Genomic DNA, 22,339 nt, shown 5'->3' on the forward strand with positions numbered 1-22,339 from the left:
TTGGTGGTCTGTGGCACCATAAGCACAGAATGTCTCTCTTCAGATTGCACAGGGATGGCAGATGGATTTCAACACAAGTGCTATCTCTGATCAATGAGTCGTGTCTGTCTGAAACAAGAGCTGTGTTAGGAGGGATTCTGAGGGTGTACCCAGCTCACAGAAGACTGCATCATGGGTAGTAATATCTGCTCTGGGCATTAATGGATCATGCATATTTGCCATCCCCGAATCCAATTCAGCCATTGTAAGGAGAAGGAAACTGAGCCCCAGAAAGGCAAAAATGCTTTGCCCAGTGCCACCCAGAGAGTGCACATTGATGCTGTGATGAACTCCCAGTTTGTAGCCTGTTCTTCCTACACTTTGCCCCTCTTATCAGTCCTTTCATGTAATGCACAGTATGGCAGCAGCATCTGAGGGAGCCCCCAATGACTCCTGCTCTGGAAGCCACATCCTTGTGGGATCCCCTCCCCTTGACAGGAACTGGACTTAATGCTCACTTCTAAGAAGCCGATGGCAGCAAAGTAGAAGGATGTCACTTGTGAGATTTGTTTTCAAAGAGACTCCGGTTTTTGTCTTGCTCACCCTCTTGTAGTCTCTTGCTAACTCGCTCTGATAAAGCAAGCTGCCCTGTTGGAGAGATCCATGCGGCAGAAACTGAGGGCAGCCTCTGGCCAACAGCTAGGGAGGAGCTGAGCCCTCAGCCAACAGCCCACAAGGAACTGTATCCTCCCACGATACATGAGTGAGCTTGGGCTTGGATCCCGCCTCAGTCAAGTGTCCAGCTGAGGCTGCAGCCCCAGCAACACCTTGACTGCAGCCCCGAGACAAACCTTGAGACCCAGCTAAGTTGTCCTGGATTCCTGATCAACAGACAAAGCAAAACGATACACAGGTATTATTTTAAGCCACTAAGTTTTGAGGCAATTAGTCGCAGCACAATAGATAACTATAAAATGATCAATAAATATTTGTTGAATAAATAAATAAGTCTGGGCTCTTAGCTTGGCTTCCCATGCAGCGTTTGACTCTCTTAACCACCACCTCCTATTTAAAATGCTCTTCTTTGTTGGATGTTGTGATGTGGACTCTCTGAGTTTTCTCCCCTATTTCCTCTCTGAACCTTCTTCACCCCAAGGATTGTTGAATTGTTTTTGGTAGTTGAGAATGACGTGAGAGTTCAGGCCGTCCTTCTGCACAACCACAAAAGCAGAAGTGAGGAAGAACTGGGCTGTGTGCGTACAGAGCCCAGGGCCATCTGAAGCTGCCGTTCGGAACGGATTCCTGGGGAGATCATCATCATAAATACACCAATGACACTAAGCCCTAAGTGCTTAACATGTTTCACTCTTTTACTCCTCACAACAATATGTACTATTACTATTCCCATTATACAGATGAGAAAACCCAGGCACAGTGGGAAGGTAATTTTCTGCTACTAAATGAAAGAGCTGGGCTTCATATACAGAGCCTGGCTCTTGACCACCAAGCACTTTGGTAGGAATTCTCTTCACTGACATATTGCTATCACCATTTGGGGCTGGATAACTCATTCTTGCAGGGCTCTGTCCCGTGCATCATAGGATGGTTTCCAGCATCAACAGCCTCTACTCCCAATGCCAACAGCTTGGCCCCTCCCATGATGACCACCAAAAATGTCTCCAGACATTGTCAAATGTCCCATGGGGACGGAGGGAGGGAGTGGTTGTGTCTCTAGTTGAGAGGCACCCTTCTCAAGTGTAGGAAGAAGTCAGCAGGCAGATGATCCCAGTGACTCATCAGGGTGACCCTGTAAACACTTCCATTTATGGTCCCGTTAGCTTGATGGGTGCAGCAGGACAAACAGGCTTTCAATAGACAGACACGGGCTGGAGTCCCTGCTTGGAAAGGTCCTCTGGTCTCGCAGTGCCCATCTAGACACTCACTAAACGGGGGCCAGGCTGTGCCCTCGCAGGCAGCCCTGCAGCTCAGGGAGCAGATCTGAGAGAGACAGCTCTGCCCAGCTGAGCCCCGGCCAGGGTCCCAGACAGCGTGCACAAAAAAGGCATCTCAGCAGCACCCGCCCCTCCGGGAGGTGGCTCTTGCAGGGATACTCGGCTTTCGTCCCATCTTCTTGCATTCCATGGCCGCCAGAATCCTCTCATCATTTATGCCAACGCCACCAATTAATCTGCTCTCCGTGTGGCTTAAGAATGAGAAAAGCCCAAGCATCGTTTCTCCCGTCTCCCATCAGGGCATGCCATTCCCCACCAAAGTTCACAGTTTTCTGATTGAAATTCACCCGTACAAATGCTGCTGTGCTGTTTTTCCCAATGAAATCAATTGAATCCAATTGATCTTGGCCCCGTTTTGCATTCCTCCCACAGCTCTGTGTGTGGGCGCACACACATGCACACATACACATGCATACACATACACACATACATACACACACATGCACACAGATACACACACACACACACACACACACACATACCCATACACACACGCACACATGCACATGCACACCAGACTCTCCTGCGTGTGCTGTCTGGGAACTTCTCTCTAGTTATCTCAGATATGCGTGACTTGTCTCTCCAATTAGATTAGGGGCCATGTTTTCTACTGCCTTTGTAACCCCACAGTGCCTACTACAAACCTGTGCACGCAGCAGGCACTCAACAACGGCTTGTTGACTAATGCTAGACATTATGGAATTGCACTTCAAGGCCCCTCTCCCCACCCCACCTGCCATCTGACATCCCTGATGACACAGGCTGTCCCTGGTGATTTCCACAACATCTCCCCAGAGGCTGCCACTCCAGTCTGCACGTTACTGATAGCATCTCATCCTCCAAATAACAAGACCACTATCTCAAACCAGATCTAATCCTGGTGCCTTCCTGAGTCACACCAGAAAGTCAAGATATTAAGCCATCTGCTTGTTGGAAGCCACTTTCCAAGCCAATTAGGGATAATTTTAGGAGAGCAGGTTCATGAGATGCAACATCAAATGCTCTCCTCTGAAATGAAGGCTTACCGTAGGATCAACTTCCTCAGAGCAAACAAGTTTCACTGGAAAATTATAATGAACACTTGGTGAAGCACAGAAACGCGGTTCCACGGGGCTATAAATACTCCCAAGCGTTCCACTACTCGGGGGCGGTTAAAAATTATTTTAAAGCGCTAAGAAAGACACCGAAGTGAAAAAAGCACTCAAATGTGAAAAAGAAAGATCTGGGCTCTAGTCCCAACTTCTGTACCTAATTAGCCGAAGTGACCTTGGGTAAGTCACATAATTTCTGGGACTCAGTTTCTTCATCCATGAGTGGAGGGAAGTGGCCGGACAGGAGAAAGAAGACTGTGAGACGTGGCTTGCTCTGGATCTTTCTCTCTTTCTCCTTCCATCCCTCCCTCTCTCCCTCCTTCTCTCTTTCCATCTCCCTCCCTCCCTTTTGCTCCCTCTTCTTCCTCTATGTCATCTTCTCCTTCTCCTCCCTCTCTCTCTGCCTCAGTGTATCCCTAGGCATTACCTGCTTTGCAGGGTTGTTGAGAGGATTGAGATCCCAGATTTGAAGGGGTTTTGCAAGTGTAAGCAGCCTATAAGATACTCAGAAACTTCTCACCACCACTCTGTGGGTCTGTGATCTAAGCAGTTTTACTAATTAACATAAACCAGGTCTAAAAGAAATCAGGTAACTAGAAAACACAAATAAAAACTGAAACTGTAGTTAACCCTTGACTAAGAGCATTAGTGGATAGTAAATCATTGCACACACCTTCTAAAACTCTGTGGGGAAACTTTTTTTTTTTTTTCTGAAACAAGGTCTCACTCTGTCACCCAGGCTGGAGTGCAGTGCGTGATCTCAGCTCACTGCAGCCTCAACCTCCTGGGCTCAGGTGATGCTCCCACTTCAGCCTCCCAAGTAGCTGGGACCACAGGAGCACCATCATGCGCAGCTAATTTTTGTATTTTTGTAGAGACAGAGGTCTCACTGTATTACCCAGGCTGGTCTCAAACTCCTGGACTCAAGTCATCTGCCCACTTCAGTCTCCCAAAGTGCTGAGATTACAGGTGTGAGCCATCGTGTCTGGCCCCAAAGTTATTTTAAAATCAACTTTGAGGCATATGCACTTTATCATTCCTTCCCTGGGATGTATGGACTGATGTTAATAATCAACTGTGTTCTAATTCCTGAGAAGACAACAAACAGCTCAAAGCAACAGCCTGGTGCTCAGTGGAACGGAGGAAGAGGCCCCAGATCCACCCCTCCGTCTGAGCCACCCCACCAGAGGCATGTCAGTGCCCTTCATGGGAAGTTCCCAGCAGATACGGGGAACTGTCCTAACTGACAGCAATGGGACTTCTGCGAATTCAGATACTTTTCCAGATGATGAGCCCGAACTTTCTGGCAGGGGGTAAACTCACAAAGCAATGACCTTAACTTGGTAAATTAATTCCAAAGCACAATTGTTTTCAATCTTCATTTAAAATCAGCCTTCGTTAATCTAGATTTAATGATATAGGAAATGGAAATTCCCTTAATAAAATAAGTTATGAATATTTATCATACCATTTTACCTGAAAATTGAATAATTCATCAATTAACTTTACTATTAATTATTTAATGCAAAATTAATAAACTGCAAAACTCATACATATCCTTGCAGACCCTCTGGCACTGGGTAAAGAAATTAAGCACCAGAGAAATGGCGTAACTAGGGATATTCCCAGACACACACTGACGGGATAGATGGGGTTAAGTCTGGAATTTTTCTAGATGGAGCAGAACCTAATCACTTACTCATAAAATGAAGGGACAGATTTTTTTCTCACCTTGGAATTCTGTATCACAGCTAAAAAAGAATTCAAAGTTTGGCAATTATATCTAAGAATAATTCCCCCCACGCAGTCTCGCCATAATCCGTCACCATCATCATCGTCAACAACAGTTTTCTCACATGTAAATGGGCCTGTGATGTGAAGCTGCCACAGCCAGCACGACCCTCTTGTCCCTGGAGACCACGTTCTCTCCTGAAGCCTCAGGTGACAGCCTGATTAGAAGGGGAGGGGCTGAGCACACAGAGATGGGAGTGGGAGAAAGTTTAAAAGGGGCACAGTGCCAGGGGACGCTGGGACAGGTGGGTCTGACTTCAGCCATATCTGAGCAGCTGGCATTCAAGGGGAACTGAAGCTTGGTGCTTGGAGCCTCTGGGGATCCAGTTCCCCCAGAGCTCCCCTGGCTCTCCACATTCAGGTCAGACCCCACTGCGTCTTTGCTGATAGCAGCTAACGGGACAAGGATAAGTCAAAAATTTTCCCAGAGACTTCTTACAGGAGAACAGTGACCAATACAGGGAGGGGTGTGTGTGTGTGTGTGTGGGTGTGTGTGTGTGTGTGTGTATTGTGTATTTATGCATGTGTGTACCTGTATTTATATGTATATGTGCGTATGTGTGTTTCTGTGCTCCATGATGTGTTGAATATTTGCTTGTGCATGTGTGTTGTGTGTACATGGGTGTAGTTGTGTGTATATGTGCATCTCAGACAGACGGTGCCTCAGTCCTCCCATCCGGAAAATGGCATCTACATTGGCATGTGAGCACTCCCGGATTCTTTCTACTTTCACCCTTGGACTTCCAGTTCATTCTCCATCCCCAGGGCAACCAGGCAAGGGTGTTAATAATAGCTACTCAGCTAGGTACCCTGTTCAAGGGTACCCCCACCCCGCCGGGAACCCCCACTGCACCCAGCAGCCCATCTGGAAGTCAGCCCAACCTCCCCCACCCCATGCACTAGAGGGGCAGCCTCTCCCTGCACTTGACCCTTGTAGCACTCCTCAAAGTTGCAATTCTTATAAATGATCTGTCCTGGTCACCATTATGTCCCAATGCCCAGCACAACGCCTGGCATACAGGAAGCAGTCGGAAAGTATTCACCGAGTAAAGAGAAGAGTGGGTGCCAGCCAACAACTAAAGAAGGTGACGGTTCGGTGTCATGCAGCTCAGGAAGAAAAGGGCTCACTCATAACCCAGGGAGAAGATGACACCCACTCCCCAAACAGAGCTCTGCCAACCCCAGCATCAGAAGGGCAGCATGGCCCAACACTGGTGAACTGAATTAATTAGAGTGAGCCCATGACACTGGAGGCGGAAGGGCCGCGGATGCTTGGTGTGAAAATACGTGGAAATGGCACATTTCACGGTGCAGGCTGTGCTCCTGGGGAGAAGCTAAAGCGTCTCATCTGTTTTCCCTCCTCCAGCCTTGCGCATACATTTGTTCTTCCATAATTTCATCACCTGCCTCAACATCGTTCTCCAGACCTAACAGTGGGCTGATTTCTCTGATCCCTCGGCCTAGGCACCAGCTGCCATTCTACATGCAAATTCAATTCCACTGCAGGTGGAGGCCAAAAGAAAAACCTCAGATACTGAATTCCTACAGATGATCCCGGTGGAGGGAGTGATGGGAAGTCACAACGCCAGTCACCAACGCTTCAGCGAGCTCCCCTGTCCTCGGCAGAGCAGGACCCTCCCCTCCTGGACGTGGCTGCCCTGGTCTGGACTCTTGCTCCCTCTTCCCCCCAAGAGTCACCTCAACTAAACAGCTTAATTAACAATAAATTCCCTGCCAGGTGAGGTCAGGAGTAGCCAGTATAGAAAAATTAATTTTTTCTTTGAGAAGAAAATTTCCTCTACCAAAAAATTTCATCTCCCTAAGATACATAATGAACAGAAGAAAAATTTTCCCAGAGACTTCTTACAAGAGAACAATGACCAATACAGGAAGCTGTGCATGTGTGTATTGTGTATTTATGCATGTGTGTACTTGTATATATGTGTATGTGTATTTCTGTGCTGCATGCATGCATGTGTTGAATATTTGCTTGTACATATGTATTGTGGGTACATGTGTGTACGTGTGTAGTTGTGTGCATATATGCATGTATATGCTGTGTCTGTATTGCCTAGGCATATGCATATGTGTGTATGTGCCCACGTGTGTACATGTGTATTTGTTTCTGTGCTGTGTGTACACATGTTGTGTGTTGCAAATTTGTTCATGCATGTGTCGTGTGTACATGTGTGTAGTTGTGTATCTGTGTGCATGTGTATGGTTCTGTGTCTGTATGTGCCTCAGCACATGCATGTGTCTACATGTGTGCTGTGTATGTGTGCACATATGTGTATAAGCACACATACACCACATAAAGCAAAAGCTCAAGCGAAAGTGGGATATGCAGTAGAGTTGAAGAACCAGAAAAGATTTCCTTCCTTTGTTTTTGGTTTATTTTTAATTTTTTTAGAAAGCTCCATAATGAAGGACTGTGGAAAATCTAAGAATAGCAAAGACAGTAATACCTCCTATCCAAACAGCACAGGGGGAGAATCTCCAGCCCAGAACACCCAGATGATCTGGTGATTACTCATTACACAGAAACTTATGAATTGCAAAAAGTCCTTTATTCCGAGAACTTGCCTTCCCACCTCGCAATGCCACAAGGCCTGCAGGCCAGCTCTCTTTCCCTTTCCATGGGCATCAGAATTGATCCAGAGGAAACACCAAAGATGCCAATCCATGCCCATGACAGAAATGCCAGGCAGTCCTAACTTTCCAAACCTAAGAGAGGGTGCTGAAGATGCTAAGAATAAACTGGGGGGTGCCAGAAACAAAACAAAATGACCATCAACGGACACGGACAGGGCATGTAAATACCTATCGATCGGTGTGAGCACAGTGCCGGGGGCCTTTCTATTCTCAGAAGTATTCATCACTGCCAGAGTGTCCTGCTTAGAGATGCCGGCAGGTGTCACCCTGGGCAGGCAGTCTCCTGTCGGGGTACCCCAGCACCCCAACATGCATCACAGGCACCCTGGCACAAAGCCCCTGCCGTGAAGGCTTTTGTCCCAGTATAATCCAAAGAAGACACATGCAGAACCATGTAAAAATAAAAGGCATCGAGATCCCACTGTACAGCACAGTGGATGGCCCTGGCCATCCCCAAGATCCCTGAAATTCTGCTCAGGGAGAGGCCACACCACGCCCCTGTGCCAATGCCAGGAAAGGCTGGTGCATTAAGAAGGTGGAGAGGAGGCCAAACGGGGCTTTGGCGTGGGTCGGGCTGCACACCTGGGGCCTCGCACACAAGAAGCATGTGTGTGTGTCAGCAGCAGGATTTCCCAGCCCTGAGCAGCTGGGCACTTAGAAACCTCCAAACTGCACTTTGAGGCATTTCTTTCTGCAGACTGAAAAAGACTTGGAAAAAGAGAAAAAAGCAAGAGAGTGAAACAGCAAGTTAGCTTGAGAGTGAGCAGGAAACGAAGAGGAGAGAGAGGAAGGATGAGAAAACAAGGGGAGCGGGTCCCACTCGGCACGACTCTGGGCAAAGGCCAGTGAAGAAGAAACAGGGCTCACAGGGAGGACTAAGCATCGCTCGTCCTCGCCAATGACAGTAAAGGAATGAAAACAAGTATAAATCCACAAGGAGAAAGCCAAGGGGAACAGAGACGAGCGTGGATAAGAGACGCCAACACATTCTGGAGAGACGGGAAGCAGATGCAGGGTTGGTAACTGACACAGCCGAATCTAGGAAGCGAAAATCCGAGTGTCGTGCAGTGGACCTCAGGAACAACACACTAACCCGCCTGCCAAGCCCCCAGAAGACTCGTGAATTGGAAGCAGCAGGTGCCACGGAAGGCAGACGTTAGGATTGGGGTGGGAAGCAGAGGGAGCTGGCACATCTGTGTAGGGGGCAGTAGACCCTCCCAGGGTCCTACGTCTACACTGAGCAGACAGGCAACCACCCCCTGGCCTCTGCCCCAGTGGGAGACACATTGATTCTCTGAAGAGCTGGTGAAGAGCTGGAGTCTGGAAAGACTCCAAACTTGGAAACAGCAGAAGAGAGGCAAGAAACACGGAAACTGGGAGAATTAAGAAACAAGAAACTGGGAGAATTAAGTACTAGCTCTCATACCGAATGCTGACATTCCCAGCCCCTTGCCCTGCCTGGCCCTCGCAGACCGCTAGCAGCCAGGCCAGCTCAAACTAGGCAGCACATTGACCAGTCCTTCTCAGGAGAACCCAGATGGCTCCAGAGAAAAAGATGTAGAGATGCAGAACCTCAGAGTTACCAACAGAAAGCTGGCTCCCTCCATTAACCAGCCCCTCCCCCAGGTAAGGAAGAGCCAGGCAGTGCACACAGTAAGAAAGCTAAATCCTCAGTTCGCATCTGAGGAAGCCAGAAGATGATGTCTAAAATTGACAAATCAAGAAACAGCAGAGTCAACATCTTTAGAAATCTGGAGGTAAATATCAGACCAAAAGACTGGAGGGCAGCCGCCCCTGGGAAACAGGATTGAGCTGTAGGGCAGAGGCTGCTATCTTTTCCTACAAGTTGTTTAGGGCCATGTGACATACTAAACTATGTACCCATAAAATTTTTATAAAAATAAAAGAAGGGGGATCCGGGCACTCTGACTCACGCCTGTAATCCCAGCACTTTGGGAGGCTGAGGCGGGCAGATCACTTGAGGCCATGGGTTCGAGAGCAGCCTGGCCAACAGGGTGAAACCTCGTCTCCACTAAAAATACAAAAATTAGCCAGGAGTGGTGGCGGGCACCTGTAATCCCAGCTACTCAGGAGACCGAGGCAGGAGAATCACTTGAACCTAGGAGGTGGAGGTTGCAGTGAGCCGAGATCACACCACTGCACTCCGGCCTGGCTGATGGTGAGACTCCATATCAAAATTTTTAAAAAGGGGGGTGGGGTGGGGTGGGGTGGGCAGGAGCCACAGGTTGGCAGCTGTCTAACCCAGGGAGGAATCAGAGGCACAAACATCAATACTTCCCTCTCGGCTCCTCCAGGACACCGGAGACTTGCACTCCTGGCCCCAAGAAGTGAGGAGGGGTGGGGTGGAGGTCAACTCTCAGCTCTTGTGCCAGGAACATGAGCCCTGGGCTGATGCTGCCATTTCAACAGGTAGCTAAGCCCACTGAGGACACATGAGGCTCGCGTGTCCTCTGATCAGGAGCCCAGCATGTGTGACAGTCCCCCACCAAGCCATCAGCGCCCCCACTGTGGCCAACTTCCTGGACACGGAGGGGATGTGAGGAACTGGCCCCCGTGGGTTGCCCCTGCTTTGACATGTTGTATTTTGGGATTAACTAGGATAAAGGTAACTGGAATCCAGGGCAGATCTATTTCCATGCAGAGACTGGGGACTTCCCTACCACTGTGGAGACACTGCCAGACACTCCATCAGGATACAGGCCACAGCTCATTCCCCCCCGCCTCATCCCGGAAATAAATGAAAACTACATGACAGGTACCCTGCAAGGAAGTCCTCGGGCAGGAGGCTCCCTGGGAGCTCTGACAGACGTGGCATCCGCCAACTCCCTCACCCTGCAGTTGCCCTTTGGCCAATGATGGCCTTGGCCAAGGATCTGCGATACATTATGCAAATGCTGAAACGCACCTAACGTGACACGTCTCTGTGTTAATTTGAAGCAGGTCCCTGGTTCAGCATAATGCAAAGGTTACCACGTGGAAACCACTCATGGAAACCACCGCCGACCCAGTTTCCATTTTCCTGCATAGTTCCAAAGTACAGAGTCCTAAAATGCTCTGAGTCTAAAACTGCCCTCCTGAACTCTGGCCACCAACAGCACCCCCTGGGCATGCGCGTGCACACACACGCGCACACACACGCACGCACACGCGCACACGCACATGCACACGCACATGCACACACACGCACACACGCGCGCGCACGCACACATACACACACGCACACACGCACACGCGCACACACGCACACGCGCACACACACGCATGCACACACGCGCACACGCACACGCACACACACGCGCACACACACGCGCGTGCACACACACACACGATTCGTCCACCCCAGCCAACCCTGCCCAGCTGAACACCTGAGGAAAAGCTACAGAGAGGCAACTCTGGGAATTTTTTTTCACTGTGGTAAAATATATGTAACATAAAACTTACCATTTTCACCGTTTTGAATGGCATTAAGCACATTCACATTGCTCTGCCACCATCATCACCACCACCCGTCTTCCCAGCTGAAACGCTGTGCCCATCCATTGAAGACTAACTCCCCATTTCTCCCTCCCCCCACCCCAGCCCTGGGAAACCACCATCTACTTTCCATCTCCAGAGCGGACTACTCTAGATCCCTCAGTCAGCAGATCACACAATGTGTGGCCCTTTGCGTCCGGCTGATTCACTGAGCGTAACGGCTTCAGGCTTCATCCAGGCTGCAGCAGGTGTCAGAATTGCATTTCTTTTCAGCTCTGGGAATTTTTAAATGATTTTTGCAATTCTATTCCGGTCACTCGAGCAGCCTTACCAGGAATAGGGGCTTCCTTAGAAAAGTCCTCTGTCTGTCCTAAAGAGCAGATGCCTTAAAGGTGGCCAACAGGTCACTGCCAGGGGTCTTACAGTGGGACTGAACAAAGACAAACCCTCCTGCACCAGGACCAGCCTGGGGCCTGATAACACGGGCTTTCTAGGCAGAGGCCTCTGCTCACAGGCTGGTACCACGCTGGGACCCCAAGGGCTGTCTAGGACAAAGAACCCCATGGGTGGCAGGCACTGGCCCTCTGCCTCTTGGGCAAACTTGCTTCTGTGCAATGAGTCCACACTCTGTCCACCCCCCACTCCACCCCATCAAAGCCCTGGCCTCCCTGCACACAGGCTGTGAAGAGATAAAAGGGACAGCATGACCTTGTCCTTGGGGAACGCGCCACCCCACTGGAGAAGAAAGACTTACTAACGACAGCTGAACTGGCAAACAACTGACGACAAAGCACGTGCAGCTATGGGAGCAGGAAGGGAAGAGGACTCGCCCTGAGTCGATGAGTTTGGGGAAGGCTCCCAGGAAGAGGCAGACCAGAGGGGACATGAGGGCATCTGAGGTGAGGGCAATGCCAAGTGGAGGCCAAAGTGGAGGACAAGAAAGATGTTTGGAGAGCAGCCAGCAGCTCCCCAACTGTAGCGGTACCTGGAGGTGGGAGGTCAAGGAAAACAAATGGAAAAGGGTGGGTTGAGACAGAAGAACGGCCTTAAAGACATCACTGGAGAGTTGACCTCAGCTCACAGGAAGTCTCTGAGGCTTCCAAGGAGAATAACAATGGAATCAAAGCAGTATTTCAGGAAAACCAATGGGGAGGAGGAGTTCGACTCAGAGAAGGAAACCTAGTAGGAGATATTTCAATGCTCCAAGCGTGACAGTGGCAGTGAGGACACGGCTGATCCAGGAGGGGAAACATAAGAAAATGAGGATGTGAATTGCAGTTGGAAACACTGGCAGAGTTGGTAGCTAATGAGATGCAGGGGACAAAGGAGAAAGAGAAGCCACCTTGAGTCCACGTTGTGTGCTCTGGCATCTCCACAAACGAGGTGGCTCTTCTAGAACCAGGGAAGTCAGAAGATGGAAAGCAGAGTGGGGGTCAGGGAAGGAGGGGGGAAGATGGCGAGTTGGAGATCATAACACGGCATGCAGGTGCCAGGGAGACAGAGTCGGATGTGGGGAAAGATCCATAGAGACTTGACAGTGAGACCATGGAGTCAGGGAGTCCTGGGAGCCCCACAAGGGAGAATGTGGGACGAAAGAGCAGAGGATCACAGCTTGGTGTCCACCGCCATCAGGGCAGGGAAAGATCTGGAGCACTTGAAGCCAGAATGGACGGATGGGGTCAGGAAACCAGGAGGAGGCGAGTGGAAGCTCTCTCCGAGCCACTGGAGTCTTTTTGAAACTCAAGGCTCACTTTTCTCCTCCTTTCCTTCTAGACCTCCTCCTTCTACTTGGCTGTTTTATTTGCTTATTGACCAAAAAGCATTTAGTGTTCATTATAGGAAAATTCTATTACTAGACCCTTAGTGCCTCCATGTTAAGGTGCTATCCATATCAATCTAATTAATTAATTAGATAATTAACAGCTTTTCCAGCCTCTTTCTAACTGGTATAAACAGGAGTCCTGGGAAGGATATGCTCTTACTTCAATCTTGAGTTTGTGAGTCCCTGGCTTCCAGGGAAGGTTGCGTATTTCCCAGGGGAGGAGGAATAAATAACAGGGATTGCTCAGTTTTGCAGCTGCCTGACTATACTGGGCTCAGCCCTGCTCCCTGCCCTCTGGTGAAAGGGACCTGCTCCCCTGCAGTGGTGTGCAGCTCTTCCACACTGCCTGTGACTGGGGGGCTAACTCCTACTTGGGGGGACAGTGTAGAACGCCCTCCTGGCTGGCACGTATGAGCCACACTTACTGACAAAGGGAACTTTGCCTGGAGCCTGGTTTTCCTGGTTGGTCTGGAATTCTCGGCAGTGAGAGGCGGAGAGGAATAGAGGAGCCACTGACGGGCTCCCCGGGAACCTTCACACACATAAAAGCGAAGGTTATGAGCTTTGCAGTGAGATCACCCTGGGTTCAAGTTCCAGTTCTAGCACGGACTCACCATGCAGGCCCAGGAGGGCACACACCCTCTATACCTGGCAGAGCTGCCAGGAGCATTTCAAAGCACAGCATCCAGCCCGTGGGCGGTGCCCGAGAGCACACTGCTGGCTCAACCGGACAATCCTGGGACTAGAAATACCCGGAAAACTGAAGTGGAGAAAACCCAGGTCCCTTTCTTCACAACCATCAGGCTCACCTTTCTACGTCACTTTTGTTCATTTTATGGATATTTCTCAAGGGTCTGGGAGGTGTCCATACTGTTCTAGGCCCTAGGGGCGCCTCATGAACAAGCCCCACTAAAAATCCCTCTCCCCTTGGTGTTAACACTTTGGAGTGGGCCAAGTAATGAATACATAAATTAGGCAAGGCAATCGTGACAGACACAGCGTGTCAGAAGGCGATGAGTGCTCCAGAGAAACGGAAAACGAGAAAGGAGGAAAGGGGGCTGGCTGGGTGGGGGCGGGAGCGAGACTTTAAACTGCATGGTCAGGGACACCTCCCTGAGAAAGGGACACCCAGTCAAGGCCTGCAGGAGGAGCTGGGAGAACATTCTAGACAGGGGGAGGACACTCTTCGTTTCAAAATTCTCAATTCACCTGGCAGGGTGGGGAGCATGAAGTTCCCTGGGGTCTCCAAATGGTATTATTATCACACTGAGCACACAGCAAGTGCCAAATAAACACGTCCCTCAGGGTGACTTTTCAAACCGGAGGTCCCAGTTGCCGAGAGTACAATACAGGCTGTTTGAACAGGAGGCATTCAGCTCTGTTGTGATACCATGGCTGCCCCTGGGGTCCCCAGCCCCGGGAGCCTCTGTGTAGCACACCTCATTATTAAACAGGTGAGCTGGGGCTCCCGGGGCCTTCTCTGTAATTAGGGCAGTGTCTGAGCAAGGACTATATTTATAACCCCCAGCCGGCAGCAAGCCACAGAGACAAGCAGGGGGCCCCTCTGCAGCTCCTATACCAACATCTATATGTGAACTGATTACAACAATTAATTTAATAGGGATTCCTCCACACAAACAATGTATCATTTTATTAGGAAACTCTATAAATGTCAGTGGTGCAATTCATTTTTATTAATTTTCTAAAATGAAATTAGCAGTGGCGGCGGCGGCGGCGGCAAACAGAAGTTGTATTGCCTTCTCGTTCAGCAGAGTATTGGTGTCATTAATTCCTTAATACCAGGAGGCCAGTTTGTATGAACTCAGCAGTTAACTGCACCAATTAATTTCAATACTAGAGATGGGGTTGGGGTGGGGATCCAAACACAACTCAACCACTAATTTAGGAAGGTCCTTGAACAACCACAGCAAGTTTTGCTTCTCCTGGGACAAGAAGCTTTCAAGTATAAACATGGAGTGGATTTTTTAATACTAATAGGAAACCTTCCGTCTTCACCCTCTGCCTTTAGGAAAGAAATTCGTCCTTCCAAAGCCCGGAGAAATCCTGGCAGACGCCTGCCGACGTCAAAGGCTCCAGCAGGCTGGGGACTGCCCCACAGATAAGAGGCACGGTGACGCCCCTGCACGGACAGACCCACACGGCACGCGAAGCGGAATCAGAAACATGACCACATTCAGTCCTCATTGTGACCCAGCAAGGACGGGATCAACATCGACTCCATTTTCTATATGAAGAAGAAACACAGGGCTTTTTAAAGGAGCTAAGATGATCTTTTCACAGTCACAAAGCCACTGAGTGACAGAGGCAGGGCTCAAACCCGGATTTGACCACATCTGAAACCCGCCTTCCTTCTTCTGCCAGACGCACCCCTGTGCCTCGGGGTGGGTCTCTTGTCTCTATGTATACCCCAGAAAGTCACACGAGTCAGGCATGACCCTGAGTGACTTCCCCTTTTCAATTGTAACCCAAACTCCAAAGGCTGAAACTCAAGGTAAAACCACCGCCTTGAAATGTTCTACTGTTCTGCCATCAAAGGGTGGCTGAAACCCAGCACACGTCTGTGTATCTGAAATCAGATGTCTGGCCCGGGACGCTTTCCAGAAAAGCTCCATCTCGGCTAAGGAGGAGTTCTTCTCTTTCCACTTAGATTTAAGGAGTGTTTCAGCAGAGAGTGAAGGGCACACGGAGAGGCTGGTGGCTGCTTGAGATGAGGGCCACCCGTGAGAGTCAGGAAATAGTCCAGAGGCAGAAATCAGATGAGCCTCCTTCTCCCCCAGAAAACCAGGCCAGTGGTCCTCAAAGTGCAATCCCAGACCAGCCACATCCTACTGCCTGGGAACTTGTTAGAAATAACACATCCTCGGGACCCACCCCCCCCACCCCCCGCTCCCCACCGCACCTGCTGAATCAGAAACCTTGGGTTGGGGCCCACATTTTAATGAGCCCCCAGCTGATTCTGATGCCTGCTCGAGTTTGAGAATGATGTCCTCCAAGAAGATGCCGCAGAAGAAAGAGGAGATGAGGGCGTCAGGCTCTGTTGGTGTTCGGCTGTATTCACCAAACAGTGCACTGTACTCCCATCCTCTCCACTGCCCACCCCTGCCCCCACTCTGTGGAGGGATGTCCTTCCCAGCCCCATTCTTACTGGGCTTGGCCAGGGGACTTGCTTTGGCCAGTGGATTTATCCGCAGGCATGACATAGGATGCCATATCTGAGCAGGAATTTTAACTGTACCTGCATCAACTGCCCGGGGCTTATAAGCCTCTGTGCTCCTCTGGGAGAAGCAAATTTCCCAGGCAGAAGGGGCTTCCTCAGCCTAGGTCCCACAGCAAAATGATGGACACAGCAGACCTGACCTCAACCCAAAGCCACAGGCAGCCCACAGACCCATGAGCAGAAAATACAGATTTGTTGTTTAAAGTCACTAAGCTTGCAGGTCATTTCTTACACAGACTTATCACAGCAAAAGCTGATTGAGATAAACTATTTGATTTTATAGCAAAGGAAAAACCATGGTCCCAGCAGGCTGAGGTACTGGGGACTCCTGTGGAGGGACTCTCTTCCCACTCTCAGGCTGGAGGTAAAGCAATCAGAGCTACCTGGGGAAGGGAGCCTCAATCACTAACCTTCCTTCCACAATACCCTCTAGCCTCCTTCAAAGGGGAGGATTGTGCCCTCATCTAAAACATGCTAACCAGCAAGTATCTAAGCCTAATAATGTGATGTTTTTAAATTCCTTCTAGAATGAATACACATTCCCAAAGATGGCCTTTCCCATGACTCAGGAAGGATGAACAGGTCAAGCCGATGGGCCACGGGCACAGAGGACACACCCAACCTTTCCCTGGTCCTAGCTAACAAACCTGGGGACTCGGGGCTTCTGTCCAACGTGAAACCGACTGGACATTCCACCACTTCCGTTTAAGCCTGCAGTCCAGGCATCCTGTGTAAACCACACTCCAGCTACCACCTCGCCAGCTAATAAACACCTGGGTCCTGTCACTGCTAACAGAAAACTCACGGCAACTGGAAGAGAGTGGTCATGTATTTCCGAAGCTCTAGATTGTAACGTTCCAAAAATAAAAACCTAGAGATGGGGAGGACAAAAAGAGGCTGCCTTTTAAAAATCAACCCTAAGTCCCAACGTCACCGTTCTTCACAAGTTGGTAACATCACTGGTGCTGGGGGAACGCAGATCAGCTATATTTTAACCAATTCCCTCCATTCCCGAGTGGTGAGAGAAGCTAAGTGTTTGTAGCAGTTAGCAGGTTCAAGGACGTTTACTGCATAATAAACTGTGAGCTTAGCCATTGCTTCTGATTTGGGAGGATCACTTTACCACCAATCACACCAATCAAGAATAACTTGACTTTCAGTTTGTAAGACACGTTGAGATAAAAGTGGGCAGTTAAGCTGGTTTCTCTTTTTTCAAAGCACGTTTCTACAGAACACTAGTGGCAGGCAAGCAATTTCCCAAAATAAACTTCCCCTGAGGCTCCTGCCTCTGAAGGCTTCCAAGCACCCGGCTGAAGGATCCAGCCGTCAGGTGAAAAGTTCCAACTGGCGGATGGCACTTGTACTCTTTTTAATCCATCTGATCGTGTTCACTGCCACAGTCTTATGTCAATGAATGAGACCTCAGTGTCGAAAGCCATCCAGCACAACATGGCATTTTCAACTCGTTGCCCATGAACTGACTGGCCAAATCAGGTAATCAATGCAAATCAATCCACTTACTGTACATATGCGAAAAACTGCAAGATCTGGGACATTACCTTGTCTTAGGGGAGGTGGTTAGCCATTCTTCGTGTTTCTCAAATGTTATTAAATAAGCTGCAATTTCCTGAAACAGAAGAATAAAAAGATAATAACAACAATTAGCTCACGTTGGATCCTGAGAGGTAAGAAAGTTTTTGCTGTTTCCCAGTTGCTGTTTTCCTTTGTGGGTCTGGAACTCCATCCCTGCTAGAGAAACACTCGACTTGGACTCTGTTTCTATTTTGATTTTTTTCAGTCCTTTCCATTCAACCTGTCACACGGTAGTAATCAAAGCACTGGGTCTCAAAAGATGAGTCGGTGGCAAGGACGAAAATATTTCTCTGTGGGAGGAAGACATCAGACACCATTTCAGATTCTAAATGTCATTAATTTAGGGAGGGAGAAACACATGCCAACAACAAGTCTCCACGATGCACAGACCATAATTGGAAAGTTTCGTCCTTTTCTGAAGCTGGACCAATCTTTCCTCTTTGTCACAAGAGACGTCGCATCCTCTCAGCTTCATCCTCAACCCCCTGAGCCAAAATCACACGAAGATTAAAAAGAAAAGACACGATAAAGCCATATTCCAGGGAGGAAGCGGGGGGAGAAATAAGTTAACCTCTCCCACTACTGATAAATCTAGTGAGCGGCGTTTCCAAAGGAAGAGCGACGTCAGCAGAGTTTAAGGTAAAGAGGAGGAAAATGCGGGCACCTGAAGGTAAATTAAATATTTATAAACACAACAACATCATTGCAGATAGAATTACTGATTTATTAATAATTTCCATAAAAGGCCAGTGAGTGACATCAACATAAGTCATTGCTGCAGCTCGAGGCATGATATGGCCCATTACTTCCAACTCCGAGAGGATCTGCTAACATGAAATTGGCAGGGATTGTAAGTTAAATTAAAGTTGGACTAGTACACGTTTCCCTTGATCTGGTGATGCCACAACACAGAGCTGCTGCCCTGACTATCAGGAAAATACAGAGGGGAGGCCTCCACCTCAGCTCTCTCTGCAGTCGGGGTTGCTAGTGGGTTCCTGGGAAAGCGGCAGCCCCTCTGCCTGGAGGCAAGCAGCCTCTTTCAGCTGGGACATAATGGAGTTGACACCTGTGACCAGAGATGCTAAACTTGGCCTTGAGAAGGAAGAGAAGCCCAGTAAGCAGAGCAGGTGAGAATAGAAAATGGCCCTGGTGCCATGCAGTCCAAAGGCCACAGGCCAAGAGTGGAGATCAAGGCCTCACATACCATGGAGCCGGCCCCCACAAGGCAGCCAGTGATTGGGAACTGAGAGCCCAAACCACCTCTGTCCGGAAGCCTGGACCTGACAAAGAACCTGGGAAGCAGAAGCCTATAGCAAAAATAGAGTTGCTTCACTGTGCAAGTTTCTATCACTGACTGCAGCTGAAGAAATCATAAATAAGCAGCTGATCAACCAGCACATTGTTCTCTCATCCCTGAGCCTTTTCACGTTTTATTTCCTCTCCTTAGAAAAATCTTTCCCTGAGGTCTCACTGTAGACAGATCCTTCCTCTGGCTGGCCCTCCCTAACTATTCATGACGGCGTCAGTTATCCCTCCTGCTTGCCTGGGTGGCACCGGCACCTTCCCCCAGTGGGCAGGATTTATCATTCTGCATTCTAATTGCTTGTTTACTCAGATAACATCCCCCATTGGAGCATGAGAAGGATACGGAACATGTTATCGCTGACACATCCCTTGGACTTAACAGTGTCCTGGGGCACATAGGAAGCACCTGATAAGTGTTTGTTAGACCGGTGGCCAGTCGGATGGATGCATGGATGGATGGAAGGAGGGAGGGAGGGATGGGATGGGATGGGGTAGGAAAAATGTGCATGGCAGAAGTAAATATGTATACACAAGTGTGAGAGTGAGAGAGACAGAGTCTGTTACTGAAGATAGTTGACACAAGAGTTTAAAAGCAGCAAAATGCAGCAGTTCCTGGCTAAAACTTTGCCAATTATTTAATTAACTCTATGTCACTGTAGGAAGGCAACATAGTATCACAGTTAAGAGCACATGCATTGGAAGCAAACAGTGTCCTGGCTTTGGGTACCAGCTCGGCCTCTTATGAGCTGTCTCATCTTGAGCACATTACTTAACCTGTCTAGACCAGTTTCCTATGAAACTGGGAGACTATCAGCTCATGAGGCAGTTCTAAGGAATGATCATTCTAAATACACTGGCTGGCAGAAGGTATGCCCCAAACAATAGCTACCATGAATCACTATAAGATCTACGTGGTATGAGCCACCTGTCTAGCAGCCCCTGTTGAGGTCACAAAATGGTTCAGGTCAGAGGCTGCCACCACTGCTGGATTAATCATCATCTGTCACCTCCACCACCCTGGACACCCCCGCATGCCCATGCCTGCAGACAACGAATGCTAACATCGGAATGACCGTTCACGCCTGCAGACAACGAACGCTAACATCGGAATGACGGTTCACGCCTGCAGACAACGAACGCTAACATCGGAATGACGGTTCACGCCTGCAGACAGTGAATGGTAACATCGGAATGACCGTTCAGAGTTATTGGTTTGTCGATCGGTTCCCATTTGGCTTCACAAAACCAGAGCAGACCACGGCTGAAGTCAGTATGTGGATTTACTAAGCCACTTGTCACGTGCAGCAGCTCATCTACCTGAACTTTAGGAGATCTGGTATCCAGAGGAATAGGCCGTGCCAGCCCCCTGATCCATGCCCCTGCCCAGGACCATGCCAAGACAAGTGACCCTTAGTGGCCCAGGGGATGGGAGGTGCAGTGGATCCCAACCTCTAAACATGTGATTTGTTCCAAAACCTGGGACACCCAAAGAAGACTTTCATGGACATCCTTCAGCCAACACTCACCGCAGCCTGACAGGGCTTCCGAAGGGGAAAAACTCCCTGCACCGCTTACTGCCTTCTGTGTTTACTCTACAAACACTTACCGAGCATCGACTGTATACCAAAAAGGGAACAGGACCACTTTGAAGCGAGCAGTTAAAGAGCTCACAGTCGAGCGATGGGTACAGACAAGTCAACACGACAGTGTATGCAAGCACTGTTACGGGGTCACCTCTGTGGCCAAACTCGGGGTGGGGGGGGTTCACCTCATGTCTAATGAGCTTCTGTCAAGCAAGCAGAGGCTCCAGGAAATCACACTGATGTAGGAACTACCTGTGAGCATCCACACTCCCTCCTCTACCCCCAAAGGTAAATTTTGCTTCTCCCAACCCAGGACACCTCCCACACAGAGCCCCTCTGACAGCAGCCTTTCTGAGGAAGCTGAGGCCCAGGCCCAGGCTCCCATCTCTGCTGTGCTCAGGTTGGCTGGGCCCCAAATCTGGACTCACCCACCAGGGACTGTCCCATGCTGCTGCACGAACCAGGCTGGACGGAGCGTGTCTGGGTTACCCATCTAATGCCAGGCCCCTGCTGCCCAGCCTTCCCAGCCCATGGCCCTTCCCCAGGCCACCCCCTCACCAGATGGGCAGACCACAGGTGAGCCTGCCCTGCAAAAGCTCAGGAACTGGTTTGGAGAGATTTGCCAAAGAATGAAAACCACACGAAGTCTTAGGTGCTAAATGGCATGGAGCCCTATAAAAGCCATCCAAATTCAGGGTGATTGTGGGGAGAAGGACTTTACCATCTGTGTCATTGCTGCCATCAATGTCACCAGTGCTAAGGTGGTGGAGGCACTGCCCTAGGACTTATGTGGGATTGTCTCATTTAACTTCATAACAAACTATGAAATAGGAACCATGGCCATTTTACGGTGTGGAAACTGAGGCACAGAGTGGTTAAGTGACTTGCCTAAGGTCACATGGCCAGTACCTGTAGAACCAGAACCCAAATCCATGCAGAATGGCTCCCAGGCTCGCATTCTGCACCACTGCTCTGAATTTCAGAAAGGACCACCACAGTGTGCTTGGATGAGTGAAGAACTCAACTTTTCCCAGCCCAGGCTGACAGCTCCCTGCTCCCCACTGACCCAGGGTCACTTCCCAGCCCCACCTCCCTCCAGTGGACCAGGAGGAGTCCAGACTGAACCTCCTTCAGGGGGATTCTCTCCTTCCAGCAAGGTCAAGCTCATTGCCACCCCAAAAGCCTAGTTCAACTCATAAGATCCTCGACTTCAGTGATGGGCAAAGCTCCTTGTCTCCATGGAGCCCTTTGCTTAAAACATCACAGGAAGCATACAAAAGCAACACAGAGAGCTGGAGATGCTCCCACTGAAGAGGGGAAGGAGCTGTGAAAAGAAAGGTTTTCAGCTCAATTGTCTGGCCTCTCTCTCTTCCCCGAGGTCCACAAACCTAGGACCCCAAGGAAGGCAGATGAAAACCCAGGTCTGGTCTATCTCATCTTGGCAGAGGAAAAAACTGAGGTATAGAACAGAAAAGCACTTGTCCAAGCTCAGCATGTTCATGGTGAAGCCAGGCCAGGACTCCTCACTCTCTAGGCGTGCATGTTCCTTCCCTGACACTTGCTATCCCTCAAACACGAGTCTGGCTCAAAAGATTCACAAGAGGCTGGGGCAAAAGCATGGCCAAAGAAAGTGAAAACAGGTACTCAAACAAAAAACACAGACACACACGTGCACAGTAGCGTCACTCACAGTAGCCAAGTGGTGGACCTACCCCAAGTATCTGCAGATGGATGAAGAAACGAAATGTGTCACAGACAAACAATGGCATGTTGTTCAG

General features: G+C 49.4%; 1 protein-coding gene across 1 annotated transcript in view; it reads right to left on the bottom strand.

Annotated features, from left to right (window-relative positions):
• The window catches only part of CAMTA1 (calmodulin binding transcription activator 1), a 953,649-nt gene that overhangs the window by 638,594 nt on the left and 292,716 nt on the right, over positions 1-22,339 (bottom strand). Inside the window, exon 5 of the mRNA XM_031934754.1 lies at positions 17,640-17,707. Coding sequence (XP_031790614.1) covers positions 17,640-17,707 — 68 coding nt within the window. The remainder of the gene's footprint in view (positions 1-17,639; positions 17,708-22,339) is intronic.

This window comes from Piliocolobus tephrosceles, chromosome 1 (assembly GCF_002776525.5).
Source record: "Piliocolobus tephrosceles isolate RC106 chromosome 1, ASM277652v3, whole genome shotgun sequence".
Taxonomy (NCBI): Eukaryota; Metazoa; Chordata; class Mammalia; order Primates; family Cercopithecidae; genus Piliocolobus; species Piliocolobus tephrosceles.